The 13,453-nt window shown below is 41.9% G+C and overlaps 1 protein-coding gene across 1 annotated transcript in view; it reads left to right on the top strand.

Annotated features, from left to right (window-relative positions):
• The first annotated feature begins 8,371 nt into the window (after positions 1–8,371).
• LOC149470062 (mesoderm induction early response protein 2-like) overlaps positions 8,372–13,453 on the top strand; it is a 90,663-nt gene continuing 85,581 nt past the window's right edge. Inside the window, exon 1 of the mRNA XM_089667663.1 lies at positions 8,372–8,411. Coding sequence (XP_089523789.1) covers positions 8,372–8,411 — 40 coding nt within the window. The remainder of the gene's footprint in view (positions 8,412–13,453) is intronic.

Genomic DNA, 13,453 nt, shown 5'->3' on the forward strand with positions numbered 1-13,453 from the left:
GCTTGGGGGTGTTGGCACAGCAGCTCTAAATTTTGTGAATGACTGAGGCATACACACTTGTTGGGCCCAGGGATAATGAGACATTATCAAAAGGAACAGAGGAGCAGAAGGTTAGAAGCGTAAAAGGACAGCAAGTAACAGGTTCTGGACTTTTTTTAAAAGTATTTACTTTATTGTGCTGTGTTACATTTAAAGTGTTACTAAACCCACAACAGTAAAATCAGTCTGTATATGCAGTAAAGCATGCTTGTGATACTCACTGTGGAACCTAAGGGGTTAATCCTCTGCATTGTGTAAAAAGGCTGCTTAATCCTTTTTTCTCTGCCCCTCCTCTTGTTGAAATGACTACCTGATACAGACTGAATACATAGTCATATGCACATGCTCAGTTTGGTGTGTATTTCTAGAGAGTTTTTTTTTCTCAGGAGGGTGCATGTGATCAGCACAGGGCCAATCAGCACTGTCCAGACAGAGGGTCAGGGGTTCTGCATCCTCCTAGAGCAGAAAGAAAACTCTTCCTACAAGCTTTAACCAGTGCTCTGCAGAAGTCACAAGACTGCTCTGACTGCTGATGAGAAAAGGTATTTAGCAGTTTATATTTACTAAAATAATTGCATTTCCATGTTGTGTGTACTGTGAGAGCAGATATAGTGAATGTAGGGTCCTGGGTTTAGTATAACTTTAAATATACAACTTTTTTCAGAAAAAAGCCTTTAGTACTTTGCAGCTTACTGTACAGCATCATTTTAGTTTTTGCCCATAGTTCGAACTTTAAAGTGTTACTAAACCCAGGACCATGCATTCACAATATCTGGTCTCCCATAGTACACAGTGTATCAATTGTGCGCACAGATATGGACGCGGACAACCATTTTGCTAAGATCCACCATCTTGTGTCATTCTCACTCCAAATCAGTCCCCCTCCCTTTTTTTTTAATGACGTGGTCTGTGTGTGTGCTGAGTTCAGGAGTGCACAGGGCACAGCTGGATACACTTCATGGTTGCAAACCCAATTAGCTGGTTCCATGAGGTCTGTCAGACTCTTGCTCTGGCCTGATCATAAAACTAGAAATCAGTCAGTCACTGGACATGAAAAGCATTCCGGAGTAGCAGTAAAACGTACATTCCACTGAAATCACTTTTTTATACAAATCTATAACTCCCGACAGGAACAAAGTACAATAAAAGAAAGCATATATACAGGTAGGACAATTTAATACAAGTCGCCTGATACCTTACACCCCTAGATAACGTCTACCCAAAAGCAAAAAGCGATCTCTTTAACCGTCACAGGCAGATATGTCATATCTGGTGTCTGGACGTTCAGCAGATGATTCTGCATATTATCCTACCAGTGGATGGGATGCTACATGTACCTATGAATGGTTATTAACCATGGTACAAACTTGGGAGGGATTTGGGTCACAGCCTGGGTCTCCGCCTAAACCCCCTCCCCAAATGAGGCGATTGGCCCATGGCTTCAGTAGACACCCCCTGCTGGGGGACTAGAAAACAGGCTGTCAGGCCTGGAGATGAACATGAAGAGATTCTCCCTTTAACATCAGGAGCCAACTTTGGGAGAAAAGGTACCCTTTTGTTCAGGACACTTGAATCTACTCAAACCAAGGACTTCAGCAAGTATTCTACCTCCCTAAACTGCTTTCTGTTATCTCTCTGTTGTGTTACTGCTCGCTGTATCTATATATATATATATATATATATATATATATATATATATATATATGCGCTACATATTTTACTGTAAATATTTTTATTGCACCATTTTTACCTTCTTAGTAATAAATCCTAGTTTCTGAAAAAGTGTTGAACTGTTTCTAAAGCTCTTTAATGCAAACTAAGAATCCCTGTCTCTGAGGAGTGCTACTGTGTGTTTAAAACCTCTGTATACATCTGCCTGCAGTGACAGTGTGTATACGGACGCTTATTCAAACATCATAGTGTTACTGTTAAGATTTGTGAATTTCCTCCTTCTCTGTAAAAAGGTGGTGGTGGCAGTGTGAAGGGTTAATTGCGTAATTAACCTGACCCAGTAACAATCGCTCTCAGGCTGCGGGCACATAGATTGTGGTCCAGTGAGCTGGAAAATCTTTGTGCAGGGTGCAGCTGAACGTGGCATTGTTACGCAAGTGGCAGCGCAGTTTTAGATTGGCTAGTCCTTCGGTCACAAGTTGGTGAGGACTGAGGTCTGACGCCGTGCCAGCCACACACAGAACATGGAAATGCAATTATTTTAGTAAATATAAACTTCTAAATACCTTTTCTCATCAGCAATTAGAACAGTCTTGTGACTTCTATCAGTGTCCAGCAGAGCACTGGTTAAAGTTTGTAGGAGGAGTTTTAATTTTCCTCTCACTGCCCTATGAGTTTGCATGACCCCTGACCCTTTGTCTGGACAGTGCTGATTGGCCCTGTGCTGATCGCATGCACTCTCCCAAGAAAAAGAAAAAAGTATCTAGTATTACATGCCAAACTGAGCATGTACAGTGTCCCGAGGCTCTGTTTTATCTGGAGATGAAATGGGGAACATGGAAGAAGGGGAGGATCAGATAAGACAGGATCAAACATCCTTTTTACACAATGCAGAGAAATAACCCCTTAGGTTCCACAGTGAGTATAACAAGCATGCTTTACTGCATATTCAGACTGATTTTACTGTTGTGGGTTTAGTAACACCTTAAGCAAGTGAAGTGGGGTGAGTATGCTTAAAAATCATATTTACAACTGAATACTGTTGCTGTGGTTGCAAAGAAATTCTTGGGCAACTGAAGGCTCATGCACATTGGGCATAAAAAATGCCATTTTCAAGGCCATTTGACTTTTTTCTTCCTTTAAACGCCCCTCCAGGTAATCTGCTTTTTTTGATTATATATATATTCTCCAATATTCAGTTAGATTTCTATGTTAGTGTTTTACTTTCTTTGTAAATAAACAAGACCTTGCTGTTTTGAGCATTGTGTTTATTATTATAGCTAATATTGTTTGTATATTACTACCATCAATATAGTCAGAGCTTCGATATACTGGCTAATTATAAGGACCAACCAGATAGTACATATTCTTAATACAAGTAGGGGGAAGCCAAAAAAAACCACCCCCTATTTATTTCACTGTCCATGTACACATAGGTGTACAAAGGTGTTAAGAGGCAGAAGAGTTTAGAGGCAGGAAAAAAAACATCACGTGAACATTTAGGAGAGAAGTGTTCTGGCTAAAAAAATTGCTGAACACACATGTGACGGAGGGTAGGCAGGAGAGAACACACAGAGTAGATGGCAAACGCACAAAGCTTTATTGAGACAAAAGATGACCGTCACGTACAGGGGCAAGGAAGAGTCTCTGTAGCAGATTGTAATCCAACAGGGGGAGTAGGGGGGTCAACACAGGAGCAGTTCAAGTAAAACAGGGAAAAAGAATATGCCCACGGGTCCGACAGGGTGCCTGGTCTCCCAGGGATAGAAAGTACGACACAAGTACCTGTTGAGGTCTGGAGTAGGTGGGTGGTCTCTCCTGTTGGACCGGGGTCTCGGGCAGCTGGCAGGCAATTCCCCCTGGACTGGGGTCTGAGGCAACTGGTAGGCAATCCCCCTGGACTGGGGTCACAGGCAACTGGTAGGCAATCCCCCTGGACTGGGGTCTCCGGCCACTAGGAGACAATACCCCTGGACTGGGGTCTGAGGCAACTAGTAGGCAATCCCCCTGGACTGGGGTTTAAGGCACTGGTAGGCAATCCCCCTGGACTGGGGGTCTCAGGCACTGGCAGGCAATCTCCTTGGATTGGGGTCTCAGGCACTGGTAGGCAATCCCCTGGATTGGGGTCTCAGGCAGGCTTGGGTGCGGTTCCCCCCCTTGGCTGGGGGTCTTGGCAGAGTCTAGCCACGAGGGTCCCGCCGCAGCTGGGCTCCCTCCTTTGGCTGTGCAGCGGAGAAGATGACCGGAGCGCCCGGCATCAGCTTCTTAAACTGATGCAGGACGCTCCCTGGTCGTCTTGGTAACTGGGGGGGGCCGGAGCTGGCGTACCTCGTTGCCTGGCAAGGAGGCACGCTCCCTGGACATGGGCCGCGCTTCTCGTGAGCGCGAACTTTGTCCAGGGACATCCGCAAGCGCAGGGCTGGGGTGGCATCAGTGAGACGCCGCAGCCCGGAAAACATCCCTGCAGGAGGTTCGCACTTCTCCGAGGAGAGGTGTGAACCTCGCCACCTTCTCCTCTCCAGCCCTGCCAGAGGGGGAGAAGATAGTGGCAGGGGTGGTGAAAGCCACACCTCTCGTCCATCTGCGGCAGGATGAGAGGTGGAGGGGGTCAATGGACAACAGGGGGAAATCATGCTTGGAGACAGGGGACACAGTGAGGGGGGCCAGGATGACACTGGGCCCCCTGGGGACATCAGAAGGACCTGGTGCAGAAAATTATTTAATGCAATTTGGGGACATGTAGCAAGCTGGCAGGGAGGGGGGAAGCTACAGTAATTGAATTTGGCCATTTGGCAGGGTGACGCGAAGGACATACAGTGATTGATTCTGAAGGATGTTTGGTACAGGGGATTAATAAGGGGATTAAGCAAAATCAATAATTGGCAGGGGCCCCTATAGCTTAACACTGCATAAATGCGCCTAAGCGCTAGGCATGTTTAGTGCTTGAATGTACATTCTTTTGCATGGCCATAAAAAATTTATATTCTGGCCAATTAAATTAATGAATGCCCAAACACCTAACATGCCTGAACACACCTTAACAGATTTGCAAAACACGGCTTTATGCCTGTTCTTAACGCTGCCTTTCTCCTGCCAGGAGAAAAAGGGTTCAGATGAGTCGGTCATATGCCCAATGTGCATAAGGCCCTAAACTGAGCATATGATGGAAAAATGCAAGGGCAAAAAGTTACAGTTAGTAAAAACAATCAGTACATCCTGAGAGATAGGCTGATGAAGTTATATGCAAATCTCAACCTGTTCTGGAAAAGCAAAGCTTAGTCCCTTTTAACTGCTCATTCTCCATATTGATCAGTAAAGCCACTCAGTTTAAAGGGCCAACAGAGAGACTTGGGACATAATAGAAGTTGGGACCAAGCTGAATTTTGTTTAGAAAGGAAAAGTGGAGAATTTCATATAGTTTCAGCAGCCTACATATCTGAATCTACACATAATTCTGACATGTAATTTACATTGATTGTAACCTCTGCTATTCAATTCTTTTAATAAAACAAAAGCCACCCTTTAAAGGTTTAAATACACATTAGCCCAATTCCTTAAATTTATTATTTATTTATTACAGGTACTTATATAGCGATGTCAATTTACGCAGCGCTTTACATATATATTGTACATTCACATCAGTCCCTAACCCTCAAGGGGTGTACAATCTAAGGTCCCTAACTCACATTCATACATACATACACATACTAGGGCCAATTTAGACAGGAGCCAATTAATCTACCAGCATGTCTTTGGAGTGTGGGAGGAAACGGACTACCCGGAGGAAACCCACGCAGGCACAGGGAGAAAATGCAAACTCCAGGCAGGCTGGGATTCGAACCGACAACCCTAGTACTGCCAGGCGGAAGTGCTAACCATTTAGCCACTGTGCTGCCCAATTTAAATGTTAAAACTACAGTTTATATATGATACAGAGTTTGGGAATTTGAAAAGTACTGTATCAGTTTTTTGCAGATAAAGACAAACCTATAAAGTGTTGTAGAAACCACGGACGATGTTTGTATTGTGTATGTGCGTATTACAAATTGACCTATGTTAACAACTGGACAATTATATGGCAAATACCTATCAATCTGTGAAAATAAAAGTTAAAAATGAACTGAACTCTGGAATTTGTGACCAAAAAGGCAGACAGAGGGTAAAGGCTAGTCACCAGCACTACCTGTGAACTCTTCTCATCTGATATATTCCCATTACTACTTACCATGCCTTGTTTTGCACTGTGTCTCTGTGTGGAGGTGGCCATCTTGATGGAGAGGTAGGGCTTTGCTTCCTCATTTTAGAGCCTCCAGCAAGGAGAACAGAGAGCTTAACAGTAGTGATATTACCAAATCTCACTCCAAATCTCCTCAGACTAATAGTCAGATACAGCCATGCTTTAGATCCCACACCGCAGATATACAGATATAAGGCTGTAGCACAAGAGTGCATAGGCACACTCCCATAAAAAAAGTGCCCTACTATTTTTCAGGAGGAATTCAAGATATTTTTTAGGTGCTTCATAAGCACTTCTAAATGTTCCCTATAACATAGCTAATTTTACTTTTTGAGTTCAGGTCCACGTTAAGGCCCCTTTCACATGGTGGGTCTGATCAGGTCCACTTGTCAGTTGAACCTGATCAGATGGTCCATTCACCCCTATGAACAGGCAGGTGTAAATGGACTTGTGTCTGTTTACACCTGACTACCTCTGGGTCCAATCCAGTCTACTAAAAAAAAGACAAAAGGGGAACTGCTTAGTCCTTTTCTGCTTAGTCAGATCCGATCGAAGGGTAGTCGGGTGTAAACAAACAGCAGCCCTTTCGCTGCCCATATCCAGCCCTTGGGGCACTATTCCTCCCACTGATACAAACACAAACAATGGGGCATAATATCTGCCACTGACCCCAACAATGAGCCACTATTCTTCCCCTAATATCAAAGATTTTTTTTCTCCCATTTTCATATGGCAGACGTGCTTGGCTGGTAACCACAACGCGTTTTGCGCGCATGTGCTTTATCAAGTCTGAGGAATCAGTGGTTACCGGCTCAATTTACACTGGATAAGTGAATGAGTGGGTCAGCGTCAGGTAGGGGAGGAGCTGGAGCAAACATTCCCCTTTCACAGCGCTGTTACACTTGCCGAATCTAATGTTATGTTATTAAAGATGTATAAGCAATATCTAGAGCGTACATCTATATATGATGACAATAAAAAAATAAAATAATGTTGAGAAAATAATAAAAAAAAAATAATAAGTGATCACAATAAAAAACTTTTTTGGGAAAAATACACAAAACGATTTACTACTGGTGTTCGTCATCGTAGGACCATGAGGGTAATTACAAAAAAAACACCACAACACATATAAAATAACATTTATATTAAATTAATAGATAAATACTAGTAAAAATCAGATTCAAACAATGCTGTGAATTTCAAGGTCTTCATTCAGACCATTGGGCGCCATTGAGCCTAGTTTAAATATCCAGAATGTCTCTCTCTTGCATAGGAGAGAGAATCTTTCATTATCTATCACAGTTCTTATCAATATGCTCAACTGCCATAACTTTAAGACAACCAAAGTTCTTATCATGGACTTGGAGAAAGTGACGGGGAACACTAAGCTTATCATTCCCATCCTTGATCAGCCTACGATGTTCACCAACACGCTTCCATAAGGGGCGTGTGGTGCGGCCTACATACAATAACTTACAAGGACATGAGAGCACATATATTACGAATTCAGTGGCACAAGTTATGAACTGTTTAATGTGGAGAAGGTTGCCTTTGTTCATTATATCTGAATGACCATGTGTAATAAATTGACAAGTAAGGCAACCTCTCTTTTTACATTGAAAGATTCCAGTCCTCTTATCAAAATAGGATAGAATTTTCATGTCCCTTCTTGTCTCTCTTAATAATTTACTGGGAACTAGAATATATTTTAATGTGCCTGCCCTTCTGAAAGTGACCTGGGAAGCAGGAGGTAGAATGGGGACTAATTTGGGGTGCAGCTGGAGGATATTCCAATGTTTTCGAATAATCTTGGAAATGTGACGATATGCGTATTGTAACCTGTGATGAATCTCATTGTGTTGTGATCTTGGTTGTTAATGGATCTTTTTAATATTCCCTTGAGGATTCTGATGTTTAGCAAAGGCTTCACTTATAAGAGATGGTGGGTACCCTTTCTCTATGAATTTAGATGATAAAATTTCCCCTTGTTTTTTGTATTCCTCAATTTTGGAACAGTTTCTCCTAAGTCTGTTGAATTGTCCACTAGGGATATTATTCTTCCAGGCTGGATGATGACAACTGGAATAATGAAGATAAGAGTTTCCACCAGAAACTTTAGTGTGATTACTAGTGCATATGACCTTATCTTTATGAAACAAAGTAAGATCCAAGAACACAATTGAGTTTCGATCAAATACATGGGTAAATGCAAAACCTAAAGAATTAGAATGCAATGAGTGACAAAGGCCAAAAAGGCATCAAGATTCCAATCCCAAATAAGAAGAATATCATCAATATATCATTCATAAAAGACGATGTGATAAAAGGATTATTAGCCTATATAAAATTTTCTTCCCAAAACCCCATTGCTAAATTAGCATATCATGGGGGAAAATAAGAGTTTCCACTGGAAGGTTTAGCATGATTACTAGTGCATATGACCTTATCTTTATGAAACAAAGTAAGATCCAAGAACACAATTAAGTTTGGATCAAATACACTGGTAAATGCAAAACCTAAAGAATTAGAATTGCAATGGGTGACAAAGGCCAAAAAGGCATCAAGATTCCCATCCCAGATAAGAAGAATATCATCAATATATCATCCGTAAAAGATGATGTGATAAAATAATGATTGACCCATATAAAATTTTCTTCCCAAAACCCCATTGCTAAAAGTAGCATATCCTGGGGCAAAATTAGCACCCATGGCTGTGCCATAACATAACATTATATTCGGCAAGTGTAATAGCGCTGTTAAAGGGGAATGTTTGCTCCTGCTCCCCCCCTGCCTGATGCCGACCCACTCATTCACTTAACCAGTATAAATTGAGCCGGTAACCACTGATCCCTCAGACTTGATAAAGCGCATGCGCGCAAAACGTGTTGTTGTGGTCACCAGCCAAGCTCGTCAGCAATACCCAGTGCCCTACTTACGCTTCTTCCCCATTAGCAGTGACGTCACTTACGGAGTGCCGTGATCACTGACTAGTGTAAAAATACACTGCAGACACCATCTCCTCCTGGCCTGGGGACACAGGTGAGTGCACATTCCATCTTCATAGCCTGGGTTTTATTGTTGCCTTGGATGTTGTTTGGACATATTTTTGTTACATGGATACATTTATGAAGCTTTTTGCATAATAAAGACATACCTCCAGGTGAGGTTTATATTTATTCAAAGCCACAGTCTCCTCAGCACTGGTCTTTGACATTTATAATTTTGCATTACACTTCTTTCTTTGTGTCCCTGCCAGAAATCAGTGTACTGGCATATTTGTTTTAAGCAAAGTTATTTCTGAATAGAGGTTGCCTCACAAGTTGCATGAACACATTGTTCCTTTTCACTGTTCCGTACGCAACAGCTGTTTTGTTTTTAGCAAAAAGTGCCAACCCTAAAGCAAGCCATACACTTGACAATACTGGAAACTTTCCATTGCCCTTCACAAATTGCAACCTCCCATCCATGGTTTAAAAATATTCCCAGTTTTGAGTAAAAGAAATTCAAGTTGCAGTTTTAATTGGCTGAAATCACTACAGCGCCTGTTGAAATACATTTCTGATTGATTGAAAGACCAATATTGAACCCTTGCTTGGTGATTACCATCAATAATTGCAAGAACTGGATAACTGGACCAGGCAAAAATTGCAACTGGACAAAGCCATGCACCTGTCTGTCACTTCACAGGGGGGGGGGATGCACTTGTGGGCAGTTGGTGTTAATTAGGGCCATGCCAGGGCAAAATGTATGCCATTTTGCCTATTGCAAACTTTATTAATGTCAAACAACCAGATGGGGAGTCAAAACTACTACTAAAGTCACTTTCTGTTGACAGAAACCTTTCCACATTGGCTAAAGTATTGCAATCTTAGGCATTGTAACTCCAATTAACATCCATACCTAAAGTAGCCAAAATATCATGCAATCAACCCTCCAAATTAAATAATTTGACATTTAAAACAATACAAGAGTTTACTATAGTAGTCCATTTTAATCACCTGGTTATTGACAGTATATTAGAACTGTCTTTCTCAACTAGAGGTTGGGGTTCCTTCCCAGTACTTTCCTCACGCTGTGACAACATGAGGAAAGTGCAGCCGATAAACGGCAACTGTATTTACATTGTGATCTGCTGTGTCATTGGACAGAGCTGACTACATGGTAAAAGGCCTCTGTGATTGGCATTTTACCTTATCACGTGATCAGCTGTTTCCGTAGGACACGGTGATCATAGAGATTGCTGGGTGCGAGCAGCTGGGGGTGCACTCTGGGAGGACATCTATGGACACCCTCCCAGAAGTGGACAACCATGCTGTAGCCGTCTATTCGAATGATACAAGAGGTGTGCAGTGATATGGAAATATGGGCCTACATTGATTTTTAATTTCATGGACATCATAAATGATAACACATAATTTTTTATGAACTTCTGCATTCCCAAGAAGCACTAGTTGGACATTACTGGTGTTCTTTGAAAAGACAATTCACCATTTCTTTTGTCACCATAAAACACCCCTTGAAGGGTTTCTGATTTTAGTTAAGCCGTGTGGCTGATGTAAGGAAGTAATCCCTGGACTTTGTCATTTCTAACACCTCATATGCAGTACTGTAATAGATCTGCCTGCGGAAATTGAATGTGAGCATAGCTGGACATGATTGTAATAAATGCTAGCTGGTGACCTACAGCTGACCAGTAGTTGTAGTACTTGACCATAGTCCAAGAGCGCCATTCATTGAGTGAAAGCGACAAAAGCTTAAGATATTTGACTCTACCTGGATGGGTGGAAGTAAATGGGTATAGGGCTGGCATATGTAAGAGTATATAAAAAAGCAAGACACAGACCCCTTTTCTCTCTTTCTGGCCGCACAATGGGATGTAAGGAAGTTTGAGTAACATAACTCTATCATTACTTTTCTTTATCTGTAACTTTCTTTTTCTGTTATTGTCTCTGTCCATTAACATTTTGTGTTTTAGTTTGCAGCATCACTGTTTTTAAGTTATACCATTTACTTTAATTTTCTTACACTTGATTAAGAGCAAACATTCCTTTCTATTTTGAATAAATTAGATCTATATTTAACACTGCTTGTATTATTTGTTTTAACCATTTAGTGTAGGCGATACAGGAAAGCTAGATTCTGGTATAAGCAAAAGGTGGTATTCACTTATATTTATCAGCAAGAAAATAAGTGAGGTAGTAAAACTGCCCAAAAAGCAGCCAAAAACACAAAGGCTGTGGACAGAGTGCATGATCAGATCAAAGCTTGAGTTTGCAAATGATGGCAGAAGAATTGAACATGAACAGGGAAACAGTGTGGCAGATTCTAACGGAGGATTCGGGAATGAGAAAGATTTCCGCAAAGATGGTGCCTTGAATCTTGACAGAAGATCAGAAAGAACGTCGTCTTCAAATTTCATGCATTATTTTGAAGAATGTAGAGGTATTTGATATATTTTTTACAGTTCATTAGGGGAAACTAAATAGTCACACCTCGTATTCAGTTAAAGTGTTCCTAAACCCAGGACCCTGCATTCACTATATCTGGTCTCCCACAGTAAACAGATCATGGAAATGCAATTATTGTAGTAAATATAAACTGCTAAATACAATTTCTCATCAGCAGTATATAGCAGTCTTTTGACTTCTATCAGTGTTCAGTTAAGCACTGGTTAATCTTGTAGGATGAGTTTTCATTCTGCTCTGACTGTCCTAGGAGGCTGTATGACCCTCTGTGTGGGCAGGGCTGATCACATGCACCCTCCCCTCAAAAAAACCTCTCCAGTCATACACACTAAACTGAGTGTCTCCTATAGCTCTGTACTATCAGCAGATGGATTGGAGACAGTAGAAGAAGGGGAGGATCAAAGAAGACAGGATCAGCCTTTTTACACAATGCAGAGGATTAACCCCTTAGGTTCCACCGTGAGTATGCATGCTTTACTGCATATACAAACTGATTTTACTGTTGTGGGTTTAGTAACACTTTAAGCCTCCTACACACTATATCAGATGAATGACCATCCGTAGTATTTTTGCACGCTAGCCTCATATAAAAAAGGTTACTAAAGTTACAAAAATTCTCATACGACAGACTACAACTTCGGAAGTGATGTAATGTATTGTATTGCAATGTATTCTTTCATTTTGAGCATGCGTGGTCTCGGTCACTTTTTTTCTGACTACTGTACTGCTTAACCACCTGCCCGCCACCGTACAGTAGAAGTACTGCTACAGGGCAGCAGGGCTGCAAAAATCACGTATAAATATATGATTTTCATTTATGGACCATTGGCGGCTAGAGATGTCAATCACCGGGTCCCAGCTGAAGATTCCCCGCCGGCGATCGTCAGGCAAAGCTGACAGGGGAGAGACCTGCATGTAAACAACACAGGTCTCTCTCCTGCCAGCAAGGACATGCTGCTTTGTATTTCTTGGCTTAGCAGAGAAATGCAAAGCAACATGTCTCCCTAGTAAAGCACACACAGCACATGATATAAAACAGCACACAGTTAACCCTTTGATCGCCCCAGATGTTAACTCCTTTCTGCCCAGTGTCATTTAGGGGGTGTACAACTGTGGGAATCAATGGTGGAGAAGAATCTGGGAGTTCTGGTAGATCATAAGCTTAATAATGAAATGCAATTCCAACCTGCGGTTTTTAAAGCGAGCAAAATTCTTTCTTGTATTAACCACTTGCCTACAGGGCACTTTTAACCCCTTCCTGCCTAGGCCAATTTTCAGCTTTCAGCGCTGTCACACTTTGACAATTGCGCGGTCATGCAACACTGCACCCAAACAAAATGTTTATCATTTTTGTTAGATAAGAGCGTTCTTTTGGTGGTATTTAATCACCACTGGGGTTTTTATTTTTTGCTAAACAAACTAAAAAAGACTGAAAATCATGAAAAGAAAAAATAAGTTTTTTCTTAGTTTCTGTTATAAAATTTTGTAAATAAGTAATGATTCTCCTTCACTGATGTGCGCTAATGAGGCTGCAGTGATGGGCACTGATATGCGGCACTGATAGGCATTGACAGGCATCGCTGATGTGCTTTGAAAATCAGCACTCATATATGGTACTGACTTGCACTGATAGGCAGCTCTGATGGGCACCGATATGTGGCATTGATGTGCACTGGTAGGCACTGATATATGGCATAGATGTGCACTGGTACGTGTCATTGATGCGCACATACAGGTGGCATTGATGGGGCTACACTGATCATCAGTGCCCTGACCTACACTGATCATCAGTGCCCTGTACATTATAATGGCAGACAGTACACGAGACAGTACAGTAACAATACAATACACGAGGGGTTTGAGGGCCCTGCTCCTTGGAGCTTACATTCTAGGAGGGAGGGGATAGTGGTACAGGAGGAAATAGCTGTGGGGGGATGGAGTGGTAGGAAGAGTGGAGGAGATCGGAAATTAGGTGAGGGCGGGGTAGGCTTCCCTGAAGAGATGGATTTTCAGGGTGCGCCTAAAGGTGAGGAGGGTA

Source organism: Staurois parvus, unplaced genomic scaffold (assembly GCF_062004578.1).
Source record: "Staurois parvus isolate SC_StPar_1 unplaced genomic scaffold, SC_StPar_1.0 ptg000053l, whole genome shotgun sequence".
Classification (NCBI taxonomy): domain Eukaryota; kingdom Metazoa; phylum Chordata; class Amphibia; order Anura; family Ranidae; genus Staurois; species Staurois parvus.